This window comes from Alosa sapidissima, chromosome 12 (genome assembly GCF_018492685.1).
Source record: "Alosa sapidissima isolate fAloSap1 chromosome 12, fAloSap1.pri, whole genome shotgun sequence".
NCBI classification, from domain to species: Eukaryota; Metazoa; Chordata; class Actinopteri; order Clupeiformes; family Clupeidae; genus Alosa; species Alosa sapidissima.
This window is the reverse complement of record NC_055968.1, coordinates 20455668-20482766: the sequence shown is the minus strand read 5'-3', so window position 1 is coordinate 20482766 and position 27099 is coordinate 20455668. Positions and strand designations below refer to the sequence as shown.

General features: G+C 43.3%; 1 protein-coding gene across 3 annotated transcripts in view; it reads left to right on the top strand.

Annotated features, from left to right (window-relative positions):
- The window catches only part of LOC121677391 (sex comb on midleg-like protein 2), a 29472-nt gene extending 2439 nt beyond the window's left edge, over positions 1-27033 (top strand). The window contains exons 2-15 of one of the 3 annotated variants that reach the window (XM_042056079.1): positions 3499-3593; positions 3710-3778; positions 4492-4571; positions 5105-5339; positions 5753-5841; positions 10126-10369; positions 15819-16102; positions 16474-16594; positions 16849-17052; positions 17595-17762; positions 18275-18400; positions 20156-20368; positions 22580-22743; positions 23692-27033. In XM_042056079.1, coding sequence (XP_041912013.1) covers positions 3563-3593; positions 3710-3778; positions 4492-4571; positions 5105-5339; positions 5753-5841; positions 10126-10369; positions 15819-16102; positions 16474-16594; positions 16849-17052; positions 17595-17762; positions 18275-18400; positions 20156-20368; positions 22580-22743; positions 23692-23817 — 2154 coding nt within the window. In that variant the 5' untranslated portion in view covers positions 3499-3562 and the 3' untranslated portion in view covers positions 23818-27033. Of the gene's footprint in view, positions 1-3498; positions 3594-3709; positions 3779-4491; positions 4572-5104; positions 5340-5752; positions 5842-10125; positions 10370-15818; positions 16103-16473; positions 16595-16848; positions 17053-17594; positions 17763-18274; positions 18401-20152; positions 20369-22579; positions 22744-23691 lie in introns of all 3 variants that reach the window. The other 2 variants (XM_042056080.1, XM_042056078.1) reach the window with 2 other exon arrangements.
- The last annotated feature ends 66 nt before the right edge of the window (positions 27034-27099 follow it).

Sequence of the window (27099 nt, the reverse complement as noted above, 5' to 3'; positions counted from 1 at the left end):
AAGTGCTACACTTTGGGAGCATCTTTAAAATCATGAGATCTATGTGAAGAATCGCCAGAGATTTCCTTTCATGCCATGGCATTCAACTTTGTATTCAGCTGTAGGGATGCTGCCTGCACGTAGTGTCCTGATAATGCCTCTTAGGCTGTCCCAGAGCATGGTGTGGACTGATGCCTCCTGGAGGCTGTCCACCCCGGTGGTCTCCCCACACTCTCCTGCCTCCAGTCTTTGCCCTCAGAGGGTACGGGGGTGGGGGGTGGGGGGGGGTTGTGGTGAGCCCAGACCTCCCACATGACCCGCTTCACTCGCAGACTGTCTCAGCAAATCAGCAGTGGTGTGAGGTCTAAGGACCAGGACTGCAGAAGCAGAACCCATAATTCCACACAGCTGGTTAGCTCCTCTGCCTGTTAAGTTGTTTATTTAGTTATTTATTTATTTTTACGTTAGGTGATTGATATTACATTACATACATTACATAATATTGCATTGACACTATTTTTCTTAATGTAGTCTTACCAACATTTTAAAACTGTTCACTGTTAATTTTTAACTATTGTATTGTTTTATTTGTAAGTCGCTTTGGACAAACGCGTCTGCTAAATCATATAACCATAACCATTACCTTTATCAGCCGACACAGAGGCACACAGTCAGGTAGGGGACTGAGGGACGACAGTCAAGGGGCACGACAATGACGCTTTTCTATCACTCTCCTGGTTCCATCAAACTCCTCTCAGATTCCACTTCCCTCATTCAGACAAATGCGTTCATTGTCTCAAGCAGGGCTCAGTGCAACAGGTTGTTATTATTATAGAAGTTATCAGATAGTGGCGTTGCTCGGTGTTGACCTTCCACGCCGAGGCCTTTATTGGCTGCCCTGCTCCTGATCACATGAAAGCCGGTTCCCTGGACCAAGTGGAAAATGCTCCTGTCATACTACAGACCTATATGCCCCACACCAGCTGAATGACACCTGAGTTTCTCTCTACACACTTCAGCTACAGTGACAAACTGTGGTATGTCACAGGTCACACGTTTGTGGGAGTGTGATGGTGTGTATGTGTTTTTTTTCTTAATTCATGAACACTTGTCCCCTTCACAACTGTAGCCTACTACAAGGAACTGAAAGAGTGTGTGAGCATGAATAAGGGAGGATAATGGGTGATTCCGCCTTTCCCTTCCTAAAGTTGTTTTGTGGGCATATGTCAGAACATAAGTGTGGTTTTCTTTCTATTTCTATGTATCTCTGTTCAAACGACTTTTACAGAAGCAAAAGATCCAGACAGAATTCCTGCACATATTAAAGCAGCCATGCCCAGATTAGAAACAGTCTGTATTCCCTAGACCTCCCCTAAACTTCACCTTCCTCTCCGTATGAGAATGTTCCAGAGAACAAATATGGATATTAACATAGATTATTGTGCCAAGAATGGCCCATATGGGACAGACAGTATTGTCCACATGGGACAATATATTTTATTGACAATATTATTGCAGTGAAATTAACGTTTATGTCAGTGAGTTTTTATTTTTTATTTTTTTTATTTTGGTGATTGGAGTTGGAAGGTCATGGAGGCATAACTGATTAATAGCTCCCTGCCTGTGTAGACATGACTTCAAAATAGGTCAATTCATGCAACTTCTGAAGCACTTAATGGTAGGTTGGGATGGGTGGGAGGGAGGGAGTGGTGTGTGTGTGTGTGTGTGTGTCATTTGCTGATCCAGTGAAACGTTTCCTCCCTCACCATTAAGCCCGCTACTCCTGCTAGCATCCCGCCTTTTTTTTGTGGGAGCGGGGGGTTGGGGAGCCAGAGGTAGGAGGCCCACTGTAGTTATGAACGCTGTCTGGAGAGACTGGAAGGGAGCAGGAATTCTTTTCATGTTCAGCCGTCGACTAGTCTGGGAAGTGAGGCCCTGGTACGTGGATCCCAGTAGGACTACGGATCGCTACAGACAGTCACAGATGATCAGACAGTCACTGGGAAACCAAGTTATTAGTAAGAGTGGTGTGGTGGGGCGGGGGGGGGGGGGGGGTGAAAAGTCATTAAAATGAAATAGGTAAATAAGGAAATGGAAATAGAATGGACTAATGATTGGTCTGAAAGTGGCAAGATCCTCTGATCTTATGAACACTGCAGACTGCCGCCAATTTGTTTTGCCAGCACTTGAGATCTCGTTCACAGATGTCCCACTCTCTTCTTCCTCCAACAGGTCTTTTGCTATCAGTAACATATGTCATGCCTGTTACAAAAACTATTTTCCTTAGCTTATCACTTGAAGGTTCATTACCAGCCATTTCCATGTACTGAATCAGATGTGCTTAGTTTGTAACATACATTTCAACCATACAAATTTGAAAATGGTTGTTAGTGTTAGCTATGCTTCCTTGTGCATAGGTAGACATTTCTCCATAGTATATTATATGTTTAACTTTTAATTAATTGAATGTGTTAATTACAATGTGGAAAAATAAACATAATTTGGTTGAATTATTTAGATTTGGATGATTAGCATTTGCCAAATGAATGCACATACATGTTGTTTGTCATTGTGAATCACTGTGTAAGTGCTATTGAAATTCATGTGCATGGTGAATGTGTTCCATTAGGACAAAAAATACCCAATCATTGGCAAGTTTCCACATGCCGCCTTACTCCGTCAAATTAGCATTTCAATCAAAGGTGTCCTATTTGAAGGGACTCCTTTTGAAATAGTAAATGTCCCCCGTGTTCCTCCAGTTGTCACTTGTATCATTGATAGAGACAGATTTCTCTCTCTCTTTTTTTCCTTTTCTTTGTTCCTCTTATGACAGCTTGAGAGAAGCCCCTACCTCCTAGTCATAAGCAACATGAAAAGCAGCCGAGCTGTTTAGTGTCTGTAGTTCATAGGCCTATAATTTAAATCTGGAGGGGGGCCAGCCTGCTCGATATAAATTGAGTTTCTTCTGGTGATGTGAAAGACTGTATATCATTATGATTCTCAGCGCTCTCTCCCCTCGCCGATGCCGTCTAATGGTCCTACTCCAAAACTGGAGGTAAAAAAGGATGAAGGGGAAATTAAATGAGATGAAAATTAATAGAGATCCGTTAACACACACACTAATTTTTCTCCTCATCGACACGCTGTGGACAACTAGAATGATTTATTGCCGTCGCACATCTTAAGTGCATCATGGTAAATAAACTGGTCACGTTGTGCTCTATGACATCAGCTCTGACTTCCTCTGATTTCCTGAAAAAAGAGGCATGTGATAGGCTTACTTGATGGTGACTCAATTCAGTATGCTTGACAGTGATGTGTCCACATTAGGTCATGTTTGCACCAAGCTTTGATGAAATCCCCCGTCTTACTATCCCTTTGCCTCACTTTCTGTTTCTTTCTCATACTGCCTGTTCTCGCTACATCACTTCCTCGCATAACACCAATAAACCGTTTTTTTTTTTCTGGGCTCAAACGGTTTTCTCATCCTCTTCCCACTGTTTCCTTTCTTCCTCTCAGGACTGTTTGGCGTTGAGGAGGTCGAGAAATCAGTCACACATCATCTGGGTTGTGCAGCCAATCAATGGTCAACATGGGCAGGACCCCGCTCAAAGGTAAGTGATTTTACATGAGCAAGGTCTACCTATGGATTTACCTGATGTGATGAAATTGTATGTTTAGACTACGTTTAGGCTCGTAGGAGTTGAATGGCGGCTGTTCTTTTTTTCAGATCAGAAAGAGAGTAAAAAGGAGAAACCAGGAAAGAGTACTCCTTCCGCGAGCCCTCCACCTGTTAAAGGTTGGTAGCCTGTGCGCTACATTTCTGCCTACTAAGTGCTAGGTGGTTTCTAAAAGCCCCCGGTGTAAGCACTTACCACTGTGGATTAGGCAGTTGATTTGGCCCTACTTTATGTATGGACAATAGATACTTGTTCTCCCTGCTTGCCTCTCTTCCTCCCCTCCTCTGAGTCCCTCCATCCCAATCCACTCTGTCTTTTTTTAGCCCTTCAGAAGGGCTCTCCCTCTTCAGACTAGTTCTTTTGAAGGTCTCTATCTCCCTCTCTCTAGGGGGTTTCTTTGGCACTGTTGCCACAGGCTCTTTTTGGCCCTAAGACATTGCTCTCTGCCTCTAGTCAAAGCTCATAAAGAATAGAATATTGAACCAACGGGGAACTTTTCTTGGGGGCGCCCCCTGCTGTTTAAGAGTGTTGCTGCTTTTTGTGTGACATTTTTAAAAAATGATTACCGTTAATAGAATGAGAAAAGCATCTGTGCATGTCTGAGTCATATATTTTGTTCTTACTGGTAGGTTTTTAGGCTTTCCTGGCATGTCAGTATCACATCTCCCTCCTCGTTGCACATACTCTTACTTTCGTATGTTGTTGAGCTTCATAGTCACTGTGGTGAAAGCATAGGCCCTTGTGGGTGTGAGAAGTGGTATTTGAACAGGAACAGGTCTACTTAACTCAGCCAAGCCTCTCTCTCTCTCTCTCTCTCTCTCTCTCATTTCAGTCCCAGAGTCTTCCTTCACCTGGGAGGAGTACCTGAAGGAAACCAACTCCATTCCAGCACCCCCAAGTTGCTTCAGACAGGTAAACAAAAGCCAGGTGGAAGGTAGAAATTAGTTTCACATGTGTGTTTGTTTTAGAGACTATAGTTCTGTGTCTGTGTGTGTGTCCTTTCATTTTAAGCGTGAGATAATGGTTGCGGTGTCTCTGTTGTATACTTAGCAGCTGAAAGTTCAGCCCACACATGCAGTGCCTTATAGAGATCCCTATTATTATAAGCGGCTGTATTTTCAAACACCTTGACTAGAGTTTACTGGTTTAGAGTTTTAGAGAATTCCTGTGGTGCATATTTAGCCATTCAACTGCATGTCTTCTCAAAACATGGCAGAAATAGGTATCCATTATCACCTAAAAAAATCACCTAAAGCAATTAATCCCAGTAGAGAAAACAAAATGCCCCCCCCAACCCACCCACCTGTTCATTGCCTCCATTTACCTCTAAGCACATTTCTTGACATTTTGTAATAATTATAAAATAAGAGCTGTAGACGTACTGGACATTTACATCTACTCTGAACGTCCATAAACATACTCTATTTGGTTCTGTGTCCCTGTAGTCCAGGATTCCCCCGAGTAATGACTTCAAGGCGGGCATGAAGCTGGAGGCGCGCGACCCGCGCAACTCCACCTCCGTCTGCATCGCCACGGTGATGGGCATGACGGGCACGCGGCTCCGTCTGCGTCTGGACGGCAGCGACAACACCAACGACTTCTGGCGCCTGGTGGACTCGTCCGACATCCAGCCCATCGGCACCTGCGAGAAGAACGGCGACATGCTGCAGCCGCCACTCGGTAGGAGGCCATCGGAGTGTGCTGTGTTTACAGGCCCGTGTGGGTGCTATGATGTGAACTCAGAGTTTGGGTGGGAAGTTGCTGTGGATTTGGGTGTTGTTTTGGGCAACTTCCTCATTCCAAACGGTACCGTACTTGTCTCGGTTTCCTCGGAAATTTGTGTCAGATTCCTTTGTTGAAGTTTGAATAGCTCTTTTGTGTGATGGTCACGTTTTAGTTTCCTGTTGATAGTGTTTCCTTTGCATCAGTATTTATACAGCTCTTATAGTACATTACATCCAGTATTGTATGTCCTGACATAACTAAACATCAGGGAGCATTGTTTTTTGTGTTTTTATGAATCAAAATAACTGTGAATGTAATGACTGTTCCTTGTTCCCTGATCTAATTGATAAACTGTGTGGTTCTGACAGGATTCAGAATGAATGCCTCTTCATGGCCCATGTTCCTCCTAAGAACCTTAAATGGAGCAGAGATGGCTCCAGCCACAGCCTTCAAAAAGGTAAGCACATGCATCCATACCCGCCTTAAATGCTGATTGGGTCTGAATATGTATGTTGTGATCAGACTGATCACATGAACTGCGTATGTATGACACACCAATGACCACTAGCGTGTTATCTAACGCATAATAGCATTTTGGCGTGTTTACTGTATCAACGTCACAACCTAACGATAAACCTAACCGTAACCCTAACCCTAGAGGGCGCCATATACTTGGCGTTAATATACACGTTTGGGTGAACCTTTAACCCTTGTGTTATCCTCAAATCTTACCGATACTCTTTTTGCTCAATTTGACCCCAGCTAAATAAACCCTCAGAAAATGATTCATATTGTTACCTAGTTTTTTTGTGACGGGTACTTAACAAGAGTGTAATAACCACCATCAAAAGCCCTACAAAACAATCCCACCCCCCCACACCCCTTTATGAACCTTGGAACCCTGGCTGGCAATATTGCCCATCCAGTGTCAGCAGCCCAAAGGCTTGCTGTTGCTTCCCCTTTTGACTTATATAGTCCTGCCAAAATGACTTATATGTAATATGTACTTGTGTATGTAATAATGATAATAACAATATGTTCTCATACTATTCAAATATTCATGTATCCTATGTTTCATACAGCTGGGGTCAAACTGACCCCAAGGAACATCAATGTACAAAATATTTGTACAGGACATTGAAAACAAACGATTGTACAAATTTCATGTTAACTCTGTTGTACCCTTCAATTGAGGAAAAGTCATGAAACATGAAGCAAAAAAAAAAAAGTGAACCATATATTTTATGATGTTAAACGTTGCTTGGGGTCAAATTAACCCCAAGGATAACATGAGGGTTAAAACCCTGAATGGAAACCCTGAAAGTCAAAGTTGTCTTTATTATCCCAAAAAAGGGAAATTCAGGTGGTCAAGGTGCAGAGATACACACATTAAATAGATAAATACACAAATACATAAATACATAAAAACAAGTAATTTTATTCTCCTTTGTAGCATCCTTTCCTTGCCGCGCTGGCTTACTTGGAACTTATTGTGTAGTGGATGAGTAGGGTTGGTGAGGATGCGCTCAGCCTTGCTCAAAATAAGATATTTACACAACTGAGCAGCTGACATCTGATGGCACCCAATGACTTTACTAGGCATCTTAATCATGCGCTGCAGCTTGCAGAGGCGTATCAAGCGTTTTAAAACTGGGGGGATTCTGGGATGGGGAAGTATTTTCTGAGAGGGGGTGCGGACGATATTGGCGGGTGTCCGGGAACATTTTGAAATTCTGGTTGCTAAACACACCATTTTAATGCAGTTTGGGAGGGACAGAACAGAACAGCAGTGCCCTCTTCTGTGACATGTAGGCCTACATTATCTACCTCCTATGACTTCACTGCTTGACACTACCCTACATGGAGACATACCTCATGTTATCAATGAAGAAAACATTTCAGAAATTATGTTTTGTACAAATGGGTTAGCACAACCATAGGTGAACGGAGATGCAGATCATCTCACTAATTCATTTATTTGTGCAAGCCCATGGTCTGCGTTCACTGCAGCGAGACAAGTGGATGTTTTTGAAGCTGTTACCGCAATAGGCTATTTGCTATGATATAGGCTACCTCTGTTAGGCTACAATAAGTTGCCTAACAGACAGCAGCTTAATTTCGAGGTATCACTGGGCTATTAATGCATAAGCCTAGCCTAACTATAATGTCTATTAAGTATGTAATGTAATTGTTTATGTAATGTAAAAGACACAGAATAATGACAGAACTGTAAGATCAAATTCAAAAATGTTTGAAGTCTACCCAAAGCATGTTTGCAAAGGGAATATAAATAAATTGCTTTTGCATACCAGCTTTATTAATGTCAATTCAGACTGGGATTTAGGCTATGCAGTTGCTATGCTGTTTCCATGGATAGTTACAGGAATCCACCTCGTCTGTTGTTTCAAATATTGTTGCTTCTAGCCCACGTTAGCAGCAGGTTTTATATTCGCCGGATATTCGTCTTCGATTTAGCCTACCCCGCATTCATCTCCAGTGTTAAGTTTCACTTGCGCAGAGACACACACACATTGCATGAGCGCTCATACCAATTGTAGGCTATGCCTCTATAGTTGATGACACCAAATTAAGAAGTATTTCCTGATTGGGGAAACCTTTAGTTTATTTTTTCTTTCAGTCTGCGGTTCCGTAATACCATTTAATCTTGCTGTAAATGATCAGACATGACAGAAGCACCGGCATAATTTAGCTTCGCGGCTCCGCGGACCAGTAATCTTCTTGTCGAGGAGGCCTGTAGTTTGAGAAAAGCTGCAGATCATAGACAGAGAAAGCATATGCTCTGAGAACAGAACGCAGTTCTGTGTCAAGTGTAGCCTAGGGTCTGTCTACACAGAAACAACAAGTGGCTTGGTGCGCGCACCTCTGCTTTCAACGTCATTGACTCCCTGCATTTCTACATTTTCTTGACAAAAAGTTGAGGGGGGGGGGTGGTAAAATTGTGTTTCAGCAAAAGTGTGGGGATGTTATAACACCCATAAGCCTCACACTTGCAACGCCCCTGGCAGCTTGTCCTGATCTTGCTTGCGCATGTTATCAAAAGCACAAATCAAACCAAAGGACAGGATACTCTGGAGGACGGCTTTATAAAACAGCTGGGTCATTCTGTGTCAAATCAGATAGAATCCAGGAAAATGGTGGCTGCACCATCTGAAATTTTGCTCAAAGTTTGTTCACATAATGTTTGGGTCCCAGAACTGTACTGGACCTGTAAAATATTTTTGTTCCATTCCAACGTTTTCGTACATTTTTTCACCCTTGATTTTCATCAATTTTACACTCAAAAATGTCTCATCATGGAGGCCATGTTTGGACATTAATATCTTTAAAAGCTTTACTCCTAGCCTGCCCAATCTTTGTAAGATGGAAGACAAACATGTTCTCAGTATGAATGGACCATTAAAAGTTTGTACTGCATGCCCATTAGTTTTAAGGCCCTAGATTTGGAACAAAATACAAAATTGGTGATATTGAGGGTCTTTGGGGGGGTCATTTTTTGTACCCACATGGCATCAGTCAGTATTTAGTCTACAAATACAATACTTTATCTATGTCGAGCATAAAACGAGGTGTGATTGCATATTTTGGTCATTTTCATAGCACTGAACTGGAACGTGGGGTAGGTATTAGGAACACGAAAATCAATGTGGGAATACCTCAGTTTATAGTCATTCCATGTACAAAGTGTCAATGATGTACCATGTTTCCTTTATAGATAGCTTGGTTACATTGTATATAGTTGTTTCATTACGTTTTCATTCTTGTCCCTAAGGTAAAACAACGATTTTGACTCTATTCCTTTTTCTATGATACAACATTGGCACTTTGTACACTAAATGCCTATACACTGAGATACTACCACTTTTCATGTGCCTGCTAGCTACTCCACATACCATTTTATTTGTCTGAAAATTAGCGAAAATCACCATGTTTAATACTTAAAATCTTCAAGCCTATTATACGTGGAGAGCTCAAATATTGGCACTTAACAAACATTTAATACAATATTGTATTTAAATAAAAAAGAAATAAAGATTTATGCCAAATGCATACAAAAACAAATGTTTAGTACCCATAATATCACTCTTTTTGCACTTTTTTTCCCCAAATCTTAGGCCTTGTAGAAATGGGCATGCCCTGCAAACTTTTATTGGTTCAGTCATACATACTGTTCATACATAAGTACAACATGTTTTCCACCCTACAAAGTTTGGGCTCGCTATGAATAGTACTTTTTTTTTATGATGATAATGGCCAAACATTGCTTCCCAGATAATGTGATTTTCAGGCTGTAAAACTGAATTAATTTCAAGGGCTGAAAATAATGTGAAAACATAGGATTTGAACTGATTTGACAGGCCTTGGTTTTGGGACCCATTCTTGATATAGACAAGATTTGAATAAAATTTGAGACCGTGCAGCAACAACCATATCTGATTCGACACGGAATGACCCAGCTGCAAGACATAAAGGTCAATGTTTAGAACGGTTCAGTTTCCTCAGGAAAAACATTCGTTGTTGCAGCTTTTTAACCTTGGCAGTAACTCATTTATTAAACTTCAACTGATTATCAATTTCAGTTCCTAAGTATTTGTAAGTGTTAACTCTCTCTATGGCTGTGTACGTGTATGGGTCTCTATGTATCTAGTGTCTTTTGCCAGTCGATGTTTAAGTATTCTGTGCCGCAACGTTTGTTTTCACCTGGGAATCTCTGGGTTCGCAGGAACCTCCAAAGCCGACCCAAAACGGCTTTAAGGCCGGGATGAAACTGGAAGCTGTGGACAAGAAGAACCCCTATCTTATCTGCCCAGCCACTATCGGGGAGGTCAAGGGAGAGGAGGTCTTCATCATGTTCGATGGGTGGCGTGGCGCTTTCGACTACTGGTGCCGATACGACTCGCGAGACATTTTCCCTGTTGGATGGTGCGCACTCACAAAACACAGTCTGCAACCGCCTGGCAATAGTGGTAAGTGTCCACCAGGGGGCGATAGGCGTCCATATCATTTTTCCAACATCTGTATCAGAAGCATTGCTGTGCCTTCAAATGGAATTCCTGGGGTGTGTGCAATTCAATGGTGACAGTAATTGCACTGTTATTACAGGCACTGGGGTAATTATCATAACTGTTACTACCGTTACGATTTTACGATCAGCGAGATCGTTCTGCCTCTTTGGCGTATAATTTTGGTTTGGACTAGGTACTGTGTACAAAACCAGAACACTCCTCACATAGTTGTAATGCATAATAGTCATACTTTTCAGCCCAAAGAACATACCATGGAGTCGTGTCATGCTGTAAATTTGGTAGGGCTTTTTCAGACAGCTATTGTGAAGGTATTTGTGTAGTTGTTTTTAATGAGGCACTTATTTAAATGCTGATGCTCTGAGCTCATGGTTCTGACAAAAACAGGCCTTTACCTTCCAGTGATTTGCAATATCTGCTATCGTCTATATGGTGTGAATAGCGTATTGCTACAGTGCTCTTAGTTTGAAAATGCAAGACCAATGTGAGAATTGGATATCATGGAATTGATATCAACCGTAGTACAGTAATAGAGTGTGTTGCTATTTAGATATCCCTTCCGAAAGGTTTCTGTGAAGACACATACTGAGATGTCGCATTCCTTGTGCTGATATTTAGAGGGTGAGATCTGGAAGCAGAAGTGGCCATTTCATGTAATTGCATACCTATGCTCTCCATGGCTTAATGGATCTTCTCCCTAACTCCAAAGGCACAAGCTACCTTTTCCTCATCAGGTTTTTGCCCCGGCTGCTTAAAGTGCACATAAAATGGAATAGCACAGTATATCACACTTGCATGTGTGACAAGATGCCTTTGTGAGGCGCAACCCAAGGCAAATAAACGTGATGCTTTTATGGCCGCTTGGTGCCATGAGTGCCTTGGCTGTACTTCAGCCAGCCCCTGGGCCTCGGCAAGGCCGTTAAATTCACTTGCTTACTCCCTTTTTTGTTTATTTGTGAAATGTGGCACATTATAAGAATATTTAGAATGTGTTATGTATGGTCTCTGATATTTCATTATTGGCATCAGTTGTGAGAGCCTTGTAATTTAGCTCAGGAGTTTGGTGGACACTCCTAGATGGTTTCTGTCATTGGTTGATGGTGTGTTTTGGTGTTGCGTGATAGCCACTCGCTGTGCTCAGTGGGAATGTGGCTGTTTGGGTTAAATATGGCCATCACGGCTCCTCAGTGTGTATACATAAGCCTGGCTCCCTCATGGCCACCACTGTCTGGGGTGGCCTCAGCAGGAATCTGAGGCACAGAGGACAGAATGGGGCAGAGCCGCGACATGGCCGCCACCGCCACCGCTGCCACCTCATCAAATGGGAGCACTCCCCATTAAATTGCAATTAGATCCTAATTAGCTGGCATTAGCTCCTGTGCCAAAGCTGGTGGGGCTCCAAAAGGGGGGAGTCACCTTTGCACACACATACATACACACACATTCATTCATACACACACACACACACACACACACACACACACACCAGACACCAGACACCCTGTTTGAAGTGGGTGAGTCTGTTTCCCCCTTCCATGAATGGACCTTTATTATTTATATACACCTTTATTGGCCACAAACTTGGAGAAGAATCAAGAAAAAGCAACCGTTTTGTCTCAAAGAACAAAATAGAAAAAGAAAAACCACAGACATTCATGGACCTTATGGATTCCCTGTCCATAGCCTGGGGCTAGACGTCATGCAGAGCTTTTGAGAGCTGTAAACGGAGGGGTGTGCTCCTTGTCATTCTGAGTGAGATGACCTCCAGAACGAGGAGACAGCCAACGGGGCAAACCATAGCCGAGAGGAGAGAGAGATTTACATCCATGCTTGCTTGTGTCAACCACACTCTAAAGTGTATTAACTGCTATGACAGCACAGATAAATAAAAGGCTACAGTGGGCTATGTGTTGATGTCTGTGCGGGTCTGTACATCTGTGATGTGGCCCTATCTGTTTATGCTGATGTCCTCTGTATTACTTCAGTAAATCAAAGCATACTTCTCATTATGGCAAATAAAAGATTGTCCAACCTTACAAGAGCTGTAAGGTCTACACCGTGCACACATTTCTCTAATGCGCTGACTATGGAGGGGTGAACTAGCCATTGCCGGCGTCTTGAGCTCACTTTTCATTATGTACAGAAAACCCCCAGTCCTGCTACGTCAAGCCCCCTTTGCGACATTCATACGCTTTCCCTCACACGAGAATTCACTCGCGCTGCTCTGTCTCCTGTTTGCGAAAGGGGATTCCGTGTAGTGCCAAGTCGAACCGAGGACGGTAATCTTGCGCGTTTTTAAATCAGACCATAACGTGCGATTATAGGACATATATCTGAGGGAGTCTCCGAAAGCGCTTTTAAAAAATGATGCCACGGTGTTGATGCATTTAAAATCGCTTTGTTTTGCCTTTCCGCGGTGAGTTTCCCGGCTTTTGTGCCGTTTCTATTTTTGGCGTAGTAGTCCCTTTTACGCATTGTGCAGAACGGAAGAGGTTTTGTAAAAGCGGCCTCTAAAAATATGAAACCGATCTATTTATCAGTGCTTGTAATTCATAAAGTGCTTAAATTGAACATGTCTCTTTAATTACAGTAGTAAACGCCAGAGTGAGCTACACACTTGGTTACTGTACCACTTGGGCGAGTCCTTATGTATTGTGTCAGCGTCTAATATTGTCTTGCATGGCGAATATTGTGCTATTTTAGTGTTTGAAAACAAACTGCGATTACATGACATTCATTCATTTCAACATCGTACTAATTTTGAATATTTTTATACTTCATATGGTTGTCATCATTTAAATGAGCAGTTTATGTTAGTAAAATGATTGCAGTGCATATAAATTTATATTCAGTTTTCTATTAAATTTTGAGGAGATGCTCAGTAGGTAGACAATGGCATTATGTTCAGGTAAGGTGGAACACATACACATTGTGTTGTATGTGTCTAAAATTAGTCAGTTGAATTGCATTTTAGGCAATGTAATGTTTTTTTTTATTGGGTCCTTAAAAAGTTATTGCAAAATTTAATAGCCTGTACTTTTTAAACCACTGTACCAGTCTCCCTATGAAAAGACGTTGGATTAGGGAAACTGTAGCCATGCCAGTCTCGACCATGAGCGCAAACAAGCTGTACTTCGGTGTAATGACATGTTTATTGCCACCTCTGTCCTGGTTATTCCCTCTCCTCTTCTCCATCTCTCTTATCCTCTCATTCTCTCCTATATTCTCTCTCTTTCTCTCACCCTCCCTCCCTCTCTCATTCTCTCCCTCTCTGTTTCTTTCTTTCTCTTTCTCTCTCTCTTTCTGTCTTGCACTGTTTTTTATATATATATAATATATATATATATATATATATATATATATATATATATATATATATATATATATATATATATATATATATATACACACACACACACACACTGTCTCTCAAACCACAGACACACCACACACTCCTCTTCCACTACAGGGCACTGGGTCATGAGGAAGTGAAGTCACGTCATTATGATCAGTCCCATATGCTCCATGCACTGGGCTGAAGGAACCATGAAAATAGGTTCAAATGTGCTCCATTAAATCCAGGTCTCTGTGGCAGCTCTGCTGTCATTTTAAATAGACAGATGGACATTGTCGGAGTCCATACTGCATATAAAAACTAACCATAATTAAACATAAGGAGACTTGACTCTCTTGATTCCAGTGTGTGTGTGTGTGTGTGTGTGTGTGTGTGTAAATATTTGAGCCAAAACTATATTTGTCCTCCCTCACTGTATTCTACTGTCTCATTTTCTCTCTTTCTTTCTGTATGTCTTTCATGCTCTCTGTCTCTCTTCCCACTCATTTGCTGATATTGCCCCTCCTGTCAAACAAAACTCCCCTCTGTGTTCCATGCCTGCTTCTGGTTCCCACCCCACCCATCCACCCCCACACCTCCTGCGCCGCCGTGCCCATTCTACTGACCTATCTGCCGCTCTTCAGAAGTTCAAAGGACTGTCGTTCTCAAATCTCCCCCTCAAAAGAGCGCTGAAAGGCACGCTCAGTCTGTCAGCCCCCGGAAGCCCTCCATTTTATAGCCCTGCTTGCGTCCAGCCGCCGAGTCTTGTGCGAGATGGGGAGATGTTTATCTGCTAATTATGTCAATTGCATGCACACACACACACACACACACACACACACACACACACAAGCGCACTGTGCAGCTCCATAGTGTGGGGACACTTGGGACAAAGACAGGAGTTTTTTTTTTTTTTTTACTTTTACTCGCAGAGCCCATTTTTCAAAGCTGCCTTTTCACCCGGCTCATTAAAAACCTCCATGTAATCACTGCATCGTGTGAGTGGCAGCTATCTGATACTGTGCCAGTGGAGGGCTTTGGGTTTAGGCTTGCGCTCAGACAGAGGAGATTTCATTGAAATTAAGGGGGCTTTATTTGGCCGGGTGCTGGAGTCGGCGGCGACACTGAAGTTTAAATTGCATTTCTGTTTAATGTTGCTTGAAGGGTAATGAAAGGTTCCCTCAACTATCAGCTCTCTGTTCTAGACCTAGTACTTAAGTTGCTTAAAGATTATTACCGTTAAATCGAAACTCATGTGATGTGTTAGGAGAGTGCAGACAGTCCTTCTCAGGTTTCTAACCATGAAATTGTGAATTTGTGTTTTTATTTTCAAATTATAAGTGTATCGTAACTCCCCCTATTACCGTCGGTCCCGTATTTCCACCGTCTTGCGTGTATGTGTCACTTAATATCCATTTCTATACAAACCAAGACAGCGGACTCCTATAGAAACGCAACCACCCACAACATAGGTGTATCTAAATTAGCTATGTACCAAAAATGACATTTTACCGTGACTCGAGGAGCTGTAAACAGTGTTGTAAGGCTGCGTGTACACAACCGCTTGGAGCTCCAGTGGAATTCTAATTTCACGACGAGAATTCTCGGTCTAACCGTCCATGTGCCGTTGAAACGGTGTAAATAGGCGACCCATCAGGCCAGCACTATAACTCCGAGCGTGGTAAACAAAATCGGATATTTCAGGCAGTAAATGCTCCCGTTAAGAACCAAACCAGATTTTGTTCAAATCTACACAACTATGGCTACTGAAAAATGTAAGGTTCATTTAGTAAATGTTATTTTGAAGTGTTAAAAAACATCGTTGTTTTAGAATTTCTGAACAAAAGTGGTGATAATTGGGGGTGTTACGATACATGCCACCACACATCATAATTATATGGTATGATTGCAATGCAGTCATCATAACATGGGGAAAAAGTGAAAGAATTAAGGAAAGAGATCATGAGCTTTTCATCATGGTCAGACTGTATAATTACAAAAGTTTGAAATACTAATGTTTTTTTTTTGATGGGCATATCTTGTATGTCTTTGTCACAGTGACCCCTCAAAAGCAGCCCATCCCCTCTGCATCACCCGCCAAGCCACCTCGCCGTTCCATGCAGACGTCTCTGTACCGGCTGCCCAACCCGCTGCCACCCTTGCCAGTGCGCAAGGGGGTGCGCGGGCGCCGGCCCAAGAGCGAGACCATCGCCCTGCTGAAGGCAGTAGCCGCTGCCGCTGCGGCACAGAATGGACAGCAGGATGGGGACATCAAAATCCCTATCACCCCTCAGCTGGCGCCCCGACCCCATAAAAAGAGAGGCCCCAAGCCGGGCAGCAAGGTGAGGAACTCCTGACATCAGCTGGGATTATGGCTGTAGTTGAAGCTGACTGATATTTAGCAGACGCTTTTATTCAAAGCGATACTGACCTGCAACCTGGGTCAACCGATTGCCACACCCGCAGTTACACACTGCTTAATTTGGATATGTGTGGTTAGATGCAGAGGACAGATTTCCTTCAGTACAAGTAAAGTAGCTTAATTCAACTTAATTTCCCATCATTCAGTAGGTGATTAGTAGTGTGGAGTAAATAAGTTTGTTGCCAATTAGCAGAAACCTTGGGCATTCTTTTGTAGGTCTGATCTTGAATCAGTTGAGGGTATTAAATTGTAATGAATGAATTTATGTAGTCATTGGTATGTGTGTTGCAGCGGAAGCCCAAGATCCTCCACACCACCTTGTCGACGTCCACAGCTGATTCCAGGTTCCCTGGTGGTCCGATGTCCCAGGATGGCCTGAACCTGGGGTCAGGGCCTTCCGTGGTCTCCACAGGTAAAGCCCTGTCTGGCTTTTAGTCTTAGAAATGATGAGACATGTATCCATCGAAGAGAACCATAATACTCACCCACCATTTACATCAAATGAACCACAAGAACAGTCACACATTCACTTGCCAAATATTCACACACATACACTCACACTCACAATCACACTCACACTCACTCTCACTCGTTGCACACACTTAATGAATATCCTGCGTGTTGGTGACCCATGACTCAGCTGGCCTTCCTCTCCTCTTGTCACAGTGTGCGTGTACGTCAACAAGCACGGCAACTGCGGGTCGCACCTGGACAGGAAGCAGGTCCAGCGGCTGCCTGACCACTTCGGGCCCGGCCCGGTCAACGTGATCATGCAGCAGGCGGTGCAGGCGTGCGTGGACTGCGCCTACCAGCCCAAAGTGCTGCTGGGATGCCTGCAGGGCCACTCGGACGGAGAGGAGGTGGTCAAAGGTAACGTAACCCGAAACAGGAAGGGATGGTGTGTCGAAGGGGTCAGTAATACAGTTTTTTTAGCGGATAAAAATAGCAGGGTGGTTTTGTGCTGTGAAGCTGTTATATTCTGCTTTCACATTGCAGAGGCACATTCTCCCCAGAGAGAGAGAGAAAGAAAAATAGAAATAAATGTCTTATGACCTTATGTCTTCACCCACTGACTAAAGCAGATTTAGCCTCATGAATGACTCCGCCGAGTTGTAGACTGTGGTTTCAGAATTATACAGCAAATTTTAAGAGTATTTTTGGAAGCCTCCCAAGACTAGTCAATGACGTTGACTTTTCTTATTCTCAAACATTGAGCCTCTTTTTAACTCTTTACACTTGCAGTTTTCTTGGTGACTGATATTGGCTTACATGCCAAGTTGTCTAATTTCCCTCACTTTTTTCTCACACTTTTTAAAAATTATTTTAAAACATTTAAATGTTATAATATAATAATATATATATAATAATATAATAATGTGTCTTATGTTTTTTTTTTTGTGTGTGTCCTTCAGTTAGGACAGACGGAGGCACCCGCACTGTGAAGCTACCCACGGCCTCTAGCGCCTCCTATGTGCTGCGCTTCATGGAGATGGTTTGCCGCCACCTGCAGTGTGACAACCTCTTCAGCAGCCAGCCCTTCAACCCCTACGCAGCCGCCGCCTACGACCGCAGCAAGTCAGGTACTACCGCAGCAGTCTGCTGTCCAGTTCATTAGCAAGTGGACAGGCAGACCCAAAGAAGAGTCGTAAATGGTACCGATCCAGTTCTGATCTCAAATGGCTTCAATAGACCGCTATAGATGGCCAGCTTCATAAAAGAAACCATTTGTGGTTCAAGTTATATGCGACCCAGTAGTAGTTTCTGGGCCAAACATGTGGATAGATGTTGTTCCTGTTGTAGTTCCGGTAGTCCTTCTAGTTCTTGTTTGGCTGACAAAGTATCTGCTCCCAGTGAAGCGACAGGCTATGTTGAACTGTTTGCCCTCACAAAGCTGTAATTGGTATTAATCCCAGTTGTAAGTGGCCCTTGTAAGTGATAGGACATTGTATCTGTGTAAAGTAAAAGTCCAGTATTTAGCAGATGTTTTTATCCTAAAGGACTACAGATATTTGTAATGGTCAGGTATCAAACTTGATCTCCTGCATTCTAAGCAGTCACACACACTCATATACTGTACCTCTCCCCCTTGCAGTCAAAGAGGAGATGTCTGAGGCACCGTCGTTAAACCGGCCCGGCAAGCGCATCTCCAGAGACTCCCCTCCCTACGCAGCTCCTCTCTCCCCCAAGCTACTGCGCACAGAGGCCCACCCATCAGAAGGTACCCTTAGCACCACAGCTGCTATCTGACCATACACCTGTATGACCACACACACCCCCAGTGTGAAGACTGTAAGTCTTTCTTTGAACAGACAGCAAGGCAATTAGTGCATTTATGAGCCACTTGGAAGTGGGGAAAGCCCTACTCTTGAGTGTGAATGTCACTCTGAAAGTTCGTGGAACTCTTTAAAAGCTCCCAGGAGAACATTTTGACATCATTAGACATAGTGAAAAATGAAAAATGCACTTCACAAATAAGTCACTTCATTGTTTATTGACGGTATACTCATAAGCACAGGTGATTGATGTTAAACAGTACTTCCCAGTTTACTTTTGTGTAACTACGTGATGTTAGCCTTCTGTTCAATCATCTTCTTCTTCAATTGCATGAACGCACCATAAGTCATGACCAGACAGTTGCATTATGATGCCTTTTCACAAACCGCATGACCACAACCGCTCCTCTATGATTCCAGACAATCAATGACCTGACAGAACCTCTTTGACTTCCACCTTTCTATGACCACAAGCAGTTTCTCAATGACATCATACAGCTCCCTCCCAGACCTCTTAAGGGTTTGTGGTCATCATTGTGGCCAAAAGGGACTACATTTTGGTTGGAACTACAATCCACAAATGCAGAAAATCTTTGATTGGCACAGATTCTCTAGAACAGAAAAAATTCTCTAGAACAGTATTCGGTTAAATGATGATTCAATACTAGGATGATAATTCTCTTTCCTCGTCCAACGGCTATCAGAGCCACTCGTTTTTCTTTATAGACGGTAAATTCAGAGTAGCCTTTAAGAAAATTGTCATCCTACTACTCACTTGTTGCCTCAACCAAATTATTAAAATCCTATTTTTCGTGGAAGCCTAGACGTTACCCTTGATTGTATCATCTGGCTGCACAGCTACAGTAATTACTATGTTAAAGTTAAGCAATTTTGTGTTACTCTTACTAAAACGGAGATGATGTTGACAAGGTTTACAAGTTGCGAAAACCGGCTGGTTGCGCTAGTTTTTTGACAAAAAAGCTGTTTAACCTGTGACATCGGACATCTATTTCTCTATTTCAACAACTCTTCTGTGACCATGTACTGTACATCTGATTTATGACCTGTAACTACATAAACATCCCCAGTGATCATAGACAGGGTTTCAATGACTACAATCAGCCCATCTATGACTAAAGGCAGTTCCTCTATGACCAGACAACTCTTCTATGACTACACTGTATCACCTCTGTGAATACAGATATCTTCCCTGAGACCCCCAGACATCCTCTTCTATGACTACAGGCAGATTCTCTGTGACTGTTATAAAGAAGCATTCATCTATTGTGAAACTGTGTTACCAGAGACTTACTAGGAGACACAGCACTAAATAAATCCATGGAAATGCATGGGGTTAGTTCATAAAGGCAGTATGACAGTTGTCTACACATATCCCGCCCCTCCCGCGGCAAAAGTTTGACATGTGAATACATCGTGCCAATCATGTGGTGTGTTGTGAATACATCGTGCCAATCATGTGTTGTGATCTCGTCGCTGGAGCGATGTTTGTGTCATGAAGCCTTGCGTACACAAGTGCCCAAAAAGCGTTGGAATATGGCTGCCGAGGGACTTGCCTAAAAGGACTTTGGCGTTATTGTGTTCCAAATCTTTACCTCTCTTTCTCTCTCTCTCTCTCTCTCTCTCTCTCTCTCTCTCTCTCTCTCTCTCTCTCTCTCTCTCTCTCTCTCTCTCTCCAGCAGAGACTCTGCCGCATGAGGAGAACGGCCTCCTGAAGGAGCAGCGTTTCATGGACTCGGCCTCCAACTCCATGACTCCTCGCCCACAGACACTGCGCAGCTCCTCGGAGTACCACCCCCCGTCCAGCAGCCCCTACTACCCTGGCCCGCCCCTGCGCCGACACTCGTCCAACCCCCCTGACCTCACGTCAGCGCGCACCCACAGACGTGTGGAAGGTAAGGCCCACCACGTCTCACCACAGCTCACCACCAGCACTGACTATTTTACGTCTAATCCAATGAGCCAATTAAAGCCATGACTGCATTGTTGAGGGCTGATATGATTGAAGACGTGTGCACTGCAGTGTACTACCCAGTTGTAAACATTTTAATTAGACATCACCATCAGAAATAATATGGTTGATGGACTGGGTGTGTGGATTAGATGCCCCACCCAGTTAGGCGGTGATCACATTAGCCAGCGGCAAATGTCGCGCAACGCTCTGACCATAATAAGTTATATCTCGTTCCTGAACAACACAAACGGTTTGTCAATTGAATACGCTCACGTTGCGCTTTGACATTTGAACCAAGTTCAACGCTCAGCTTGTTCAACGCTAGTGTTACGCAAGTGTTGCCACCGTTCCGCAGCCGAACCATAGAGAACAATAGGAGACCTGCCGCTTGCCGCTGGCTAATGTGATCCCCGCCTTAATGTGTCTTTTTTTGTGTTGTCCATACCACAAAACAGAGTGATGTAAATACTGTGTATGTATTGTCCTCACTGTTAATTTTTTCCACATCAATTCCATTCCATTTCATAGAGGTACAAAAACGTCACTCATCTTGCATTATGGTGTCATAAGCTTCCATGGTGTCTCTTTGACACCATTGTTTAGGTATTTTTGTGATATGGATATGAGCATATAGCTTTGCTGTTTAATACCAACCAACCCAGACTCTTTGATGTCTGCCGGTGTGCTTATTTTTAATATCCACCCAGATTTAATGTTTTGCCCTTAACCGGCAGGGTGCGTTTGAAGTAAGGCATTTGAATAATCATATTAGTTTTGGATGGGATTAAATAGGCCTTCATTTCCTGTGAGACCCAGAGGGGACTTCCCTTGGGGCTGTAGACCTCCATACCACCTCAGGGCGCATTTTCCAGCCAGTCTAAGTGGATGTACGTTTTGGTTTGAATCTTCTGTGTCAAACCCAAATAAGTGGTTAAACAGTTAAACATCAGTCGAAAAGGCCTATTTCCAATTTGGTCATGGACACGCTGTTTGTGGTAAATAATGTCTAATTAACGGTTTATGAAGTAGTTTGTCTGTTGGATCAATGTGGCTAGTGTTATTTGTTCAGACATTGTCTATGTCAGTGCTACGTGGTCAGATTTGATGATCATTTCCAAGTAATCCTTAGTAACCCCCCCCCCCCCCCCCCCCCCCCATCGCTGCTGTGTGTGTGTGTGTGTCTGTTAAGGGGAGACGTCAACCACAGGTGAAGCATCTATTACACATAAAAAGCCGTCTAAATTAACTGGTAGTTGTCCCCTGAACAGCCCCGAAAAACTGACATTGAGAACCGATTATGTGTGGATATATTCAGGGATAGTTAAAGGAAATGTGGTGTTGGAAAGCACTTCATGTGATGGTTAAAGTGAAATAGTCAATTGAGTGATCTTGTTGAGGAGTCATCTGATCGTCTGGGCTGGGCCAAGTCTGCGTTAGAGTGTTTGAGAATCATGTCTAATCTCACTGGGCCAAACCTAACTGTTTCCTACATTAGTGAATTCTGGCAATATCCTTCAGCCAGTGCTGTTGTGCTGTTAAACTTTAAGGTCATGGCTCTAGTGGATTAGGAGCAAGTATTTGACATTTTGTTTGCATTGACTAGTACACTCACATTTAAACCAAATTCTATCGATGCCTGTTTGTTGAAGGTAGGAATTTAGATGTTTGCTATTGAACCCTTTGTGTGTGGTGGAAATGGTCCGGATAGCCATTTTTTAAATGACCTATTTTAGCATGTGAGTGCCTTCTGGCCTTCAAACATTTTCCAGCAGTAGCATGTGATCGCTCATCATAAGGACCGTGCAGATTCATGACTGCTCTCTCTTAATTTAATCACCAAGGGATTGTGATACTCATTAAAGTTTCCCTTTTTGTCTATGCTTCTCTCTCTCTCCTCTCTCTCTCTCTCTCCTCTCTCTCTCTCCTCTCTCTCTCTCTCTCTCTCTCTTTCTTTCTTTCTTTCTTTCTTTCTTTCTTTTCTTTCTTTCTTTCTTTCTTTCTTTCTTTCTTTCTTTCTTTCTTTCTTTCTTTCTTTCTTTCTTTCTTTCTCTCTCTCTCTCCTTCCTTCCTTCCTTCCTTTCTCTCTTTTTCTTTCTTTCATTCTCTCTCTCTCTCTCTCTCTCTCTCTCTCTCTCTCTCTCTCTCTCTCTAGCAGCCAGTTCCACCACGGGGCCTGAGCCCCAGACGGGGGACAGGGAGGCCCCCCGGGGGTCCCACCGGAGCCCGTCCACCTGGTCCATAGAGGAGGTCATGCAGTTTGTGTGCAACGCTGACCCCACAGCACTGGCACCGCACGCTGAGCTCTTCAGGAAGCATGTGAGTGACCCATCCCTAGACTGTGTGTGTGTGTGTGTGTGTGTGGTTTACTTCAGCCAGCCACCCCCATCGCCCCATACATCTATCTTCTCTCATCTAAAAAAAAAGGGTTCTCTTAAAAGATTTTAGGATGATGTTGTTTATACTCCTAATGCCCCCAATATGTGATATATATTGTGTTTGACCTGAGCTAAAAACAGCCCATGTAGTGAGAGTGGAAAGAGAGGGGGAGAAAGAAACCGAGTGAAAGGGAGAGAGAGAGAAGGAAGAAGTCTGCTGTTTGGAGAGACGGCATGAGTCATCTTTGTTTAGACTTCACCTGGCAGACACCCGTTTGTCTCCCGTGAGCGGACTGGTGTCTCTGGGGAACATCACGTCTCGTCCAGTCGTCCTTCACAGGAGCACGCGCTGTTCTCCGCTCGAGCGCACACACACCGGCCCCACCTTCACCTCACAGTTTACCAGCACCTCTTTCTCTCTCCCTTACAGACACACACACACACACACACACACACACACACACACACACACACACACACACACATATATATATATATATATATATATATATATATATGTGTGTGTGTGTGTGTGTGTGTGTGTGTGTGTGTGTGTGTGTGTGTGTGTGTCTGTATGTATGTGTGTGTATATATATATATATATATATATATATATATATATATATATATATATATATATATATATATATATATTATATATATATATATATATATATATATATATTATACACATACATACACACACACGCCCACTGTCTCTAACAGTCTCTCACAGCCATCCAAAGAGCCCACTCTCTTTTACATTACCGCTGTCTGCTGTGGTCACATGGGATTCCCCCATGAGTCCTGCTATCCTCACTGTGAGTGCGTTATAAGGCAGCGTCTGCCTCCCCCAGCTCTCAGTAATGTGATGTCCGTGTGTCTGCAGGAGATTGACGGGAAGGCCCTGATGCTGTTGCGGAGCGACATGGTGATGAAGTACATGGGCCTGAAGCTGGGCCCGGCGCTGAAGCTCTGCCACCACATCGAGAGACTGAAGCAAGGGAAGCACTAAATCCCCTCCCCCCTCTCCCCCCCTCCTCCCCGTCCCACCCCGCTGACAGACTGGACGAAAGAGGCAATATACAAAGAAACTGCAGCAGACTGCGATAGACTTGAAACCGGAGGGGTGTGTGCGTGGGGGGTGGGCGGGGCGGGGGGGGGGTTGCGATATCTGAGGAGGCGGAGGGAGATGACGAGACGGTTCCTGGCATGGCTTGGAGCGCCCTGCTACATCAGCTGGGTCCACACTGAGACACAAGAGACACAAGGGAGGCTGGCTGGACGCATGGCCTTGGGAGAGACATGGATCCTTCCTGTGTCTGCAGGCCGAAGGCTGGCTCTCTGCTGTCTAACCCTGCTGAGAAAGACAGACAAAGAGACCCCAGCAGAAAGCCGCAACCAGAGGCATAAACATAGCCATTGCTAACCGACACAACAAAAGACCTGAGAAAAAGAGAGGGGGGGGGGGGGGGGGGGAGGGTAAAGGTAAAGAGACAGGAAGATAGGGACCGGCCCCATCAGAGAGGGAAAGAAGTATGTGAGTATGTAAGGACAGAGACATCACCAGTGTGAGAAGCTTTGTTGAGTGAGAAGAGGGACGATCTGACAAGTCAGAGAGCCGAGGAAAAGTTGACTGTCTCCATTTTGAAATGGAAATGTCTCCATTTTTGAAACTGCCACTCTTTGCTGGCCTTGGCTCTTGATGGGATTCTAAACTTTGTGTGTGTGTGTGAGGGAGAGCATGAGTGATGTGCGTGATGTGCTGCATGAGTGCGTGTATGTGTGTGTAGTCGTTAACAGACGAGACCACGTTACCTCATCAAGTGTCACACGAGAGTGCAGTCCGCCGCCACCGCTCCTCGGTTTGGGCTCCAAAACCCGATGAAGAAAAAAAAAAAAGAGAGCGCACACACATCCCACTGCCTATGTTTACAGAACTCTGGACACAACATGCACATCAACTCTGTGATGGTTCGTTCGTCTTCTGCTCTCAGGCCACCCCGCTGTTGTGCAAACATTCAGCAGCGGGGTGCGTTGTCATGGTCGTCGTCCCCCCTCCCCCTCCAGAAAGATGGATGCAGCCCTCCACTGAGCATTCGGTAATGGGGATGGGCGATAAAGACGGGCCGAAACGGTTTCTTAAGTCAACATTGCCCCTCTGCTTTCGGAGTCGTCGTGGAAGACCGGCGGGGTGATGAATTGTCAAGCTAAATTATTTTGAAACTTTGTATCATTACAAATTATAAACGTTTCAGTTGGATAAGCAAGAAGTTTGTAAACGCTGGATAGTTTTATAACAGCTGGATTTGGGAGAGAACTGTTCTGCACTGCTTGTATAATGCCTCTTGAAAAGCCTTTTTCTACACCAAATAATAGACTATTTAAACAAGACCAACCAGAAAGGAAAAGACTTTTACTTCTCAGAACTCAGCACAGACAAATAGAGGGGTCAAGAGACACATTCAACAGACTAAAATGGTTTTGTGTGTTATGTTTTTGTTTAAAGGAAATCAGATCACTTACATTCCCCTCACTACTGGAAGTAACAACTTGGTTTATTGCACATGGCATTTTGGACATGTACTGCATCCTGGTTGTTTCTCATTTTCTGCCATCATTATTATCCCCATTATAACTATTACATAGCTTATATTTCTGGAAAATGACTGGTCACAGAGGGTGTTTCATTTGTGACACAAATTTGTCTCAATCCAGATGAAACTTACCTGTTTCTTTTGGGACTTCTGTGACTCCTCCAATCCCGTTATACATACAGTGTATATGTATTCTTTTTTTTCTCTCTCTCTCTCTGGGGTTCTGTTTTTCCATTTGTGAAAAAGAGAAAAAAGCTTGTTAAAAAATGTCCGTTGTGGTGACTTGCATGTGATTGCTTCTCATGAAGTAAGGAGTCCGAAGACCTCAACAGAAATGGAAACTTCCTCAGTGTAAGCTACTGTACAGATATGTGGAATGTCCTCACTTCATAGTGATTGATGATCATACAGTACAAAGTCACAACAGGGTAAGCCAGCAATACTGGACTTAACAGTTAAATGCAGACCACAGTTTTTATATGCGTAGCTTGAATCCAAGCTGACTGTCTAAGCTATTATTGTATACACAATATTATTGTATACACAATATTTAAGTGGAATACAGTGACGTTTCTCATTCTTTTACAATTGAAGTGTCTGAGTTATGCTTTATTCTGTCCCTTGGATTCCCTTTTAGTTTTATTTCTTTTTGTTTAGTATGTTTCAATATTATGGTCTACGTGAAGAAGCATCCAGTGAAACCTACTTGTCATTGTCGCACTGATGATGATTTCATTTACATGATTTTCAGTGTCGTACGAAACTGAATGTAGCCAAACAATGTCACAACATTGTGAAGGTCTCCTTATGTACTGGTGACTTGTGTCCTTGGTATTGACTGCGGATCCTGAGCTCCAGAATGTCGCCTCTTGAAGAAGACCCAGACCTAAATTTTGCGGTGGTGTGCGAGGATGAATTGCATCTCCAGATTACTGCCCCCTGTTGTGCCGAGCACTTGACTACAGGTCCGTTTATTTGCAGCTTGTTTATTCCTGAGTTAGTCAGTCACTATAAATCTGCAGATGGCCTTGTTTTGTTTTTCTTTATTTATTTCGGAAGAGAGCTGTGATGGGCATATAGAGCTTCTGTATGACTACAAGGGCTTTTCCAGATAGCGTTTCGCTCTAGTGGTAAAACCAGTCAGAAAGCAACCAGACCTCCTGATCTAATAGAGACGTCCCATACATACATTGATGTTATCTATATCGACAAACAAACTTCTATAGTGTTTTATGGGTTTCACCATAAATATCAGCAACAGGAATGTACATTTTTGTAGAAAAGAAATATTTTAAGCATAACATATATGAAAGGGTAGAAAATGTGAAGTTAAGGGTGGTGGGTTGGGTTGGGGGGGGGGGGGGGGGGGATTCTAGACAATGTATTTCATACTGCCTTTTAATACACTTGTAGCTGAGAACATGACCCTGCAAATTACTACATCAAAAAATGCCTTGCTTTACTTTGAGATCTCTCAGGTTGAAGTGTTTGTTTTGATCCGAATTTTGTAATTAAGCATTTCTGGGGTGTTTAATGTGTCACCTCTCTGTTTTAATAGTCGCTGTCCATCTGTTGAACTTTTTGTGATTTTTTTTTTTTTTCTTTGTGCCATACATTAAACAAAAATGACTGTATGCCTGTCTGCTTTACCCTTTCTGAAAAAAAAAAAAATTCCCCACCACATTTTTGCTTCAGACTCG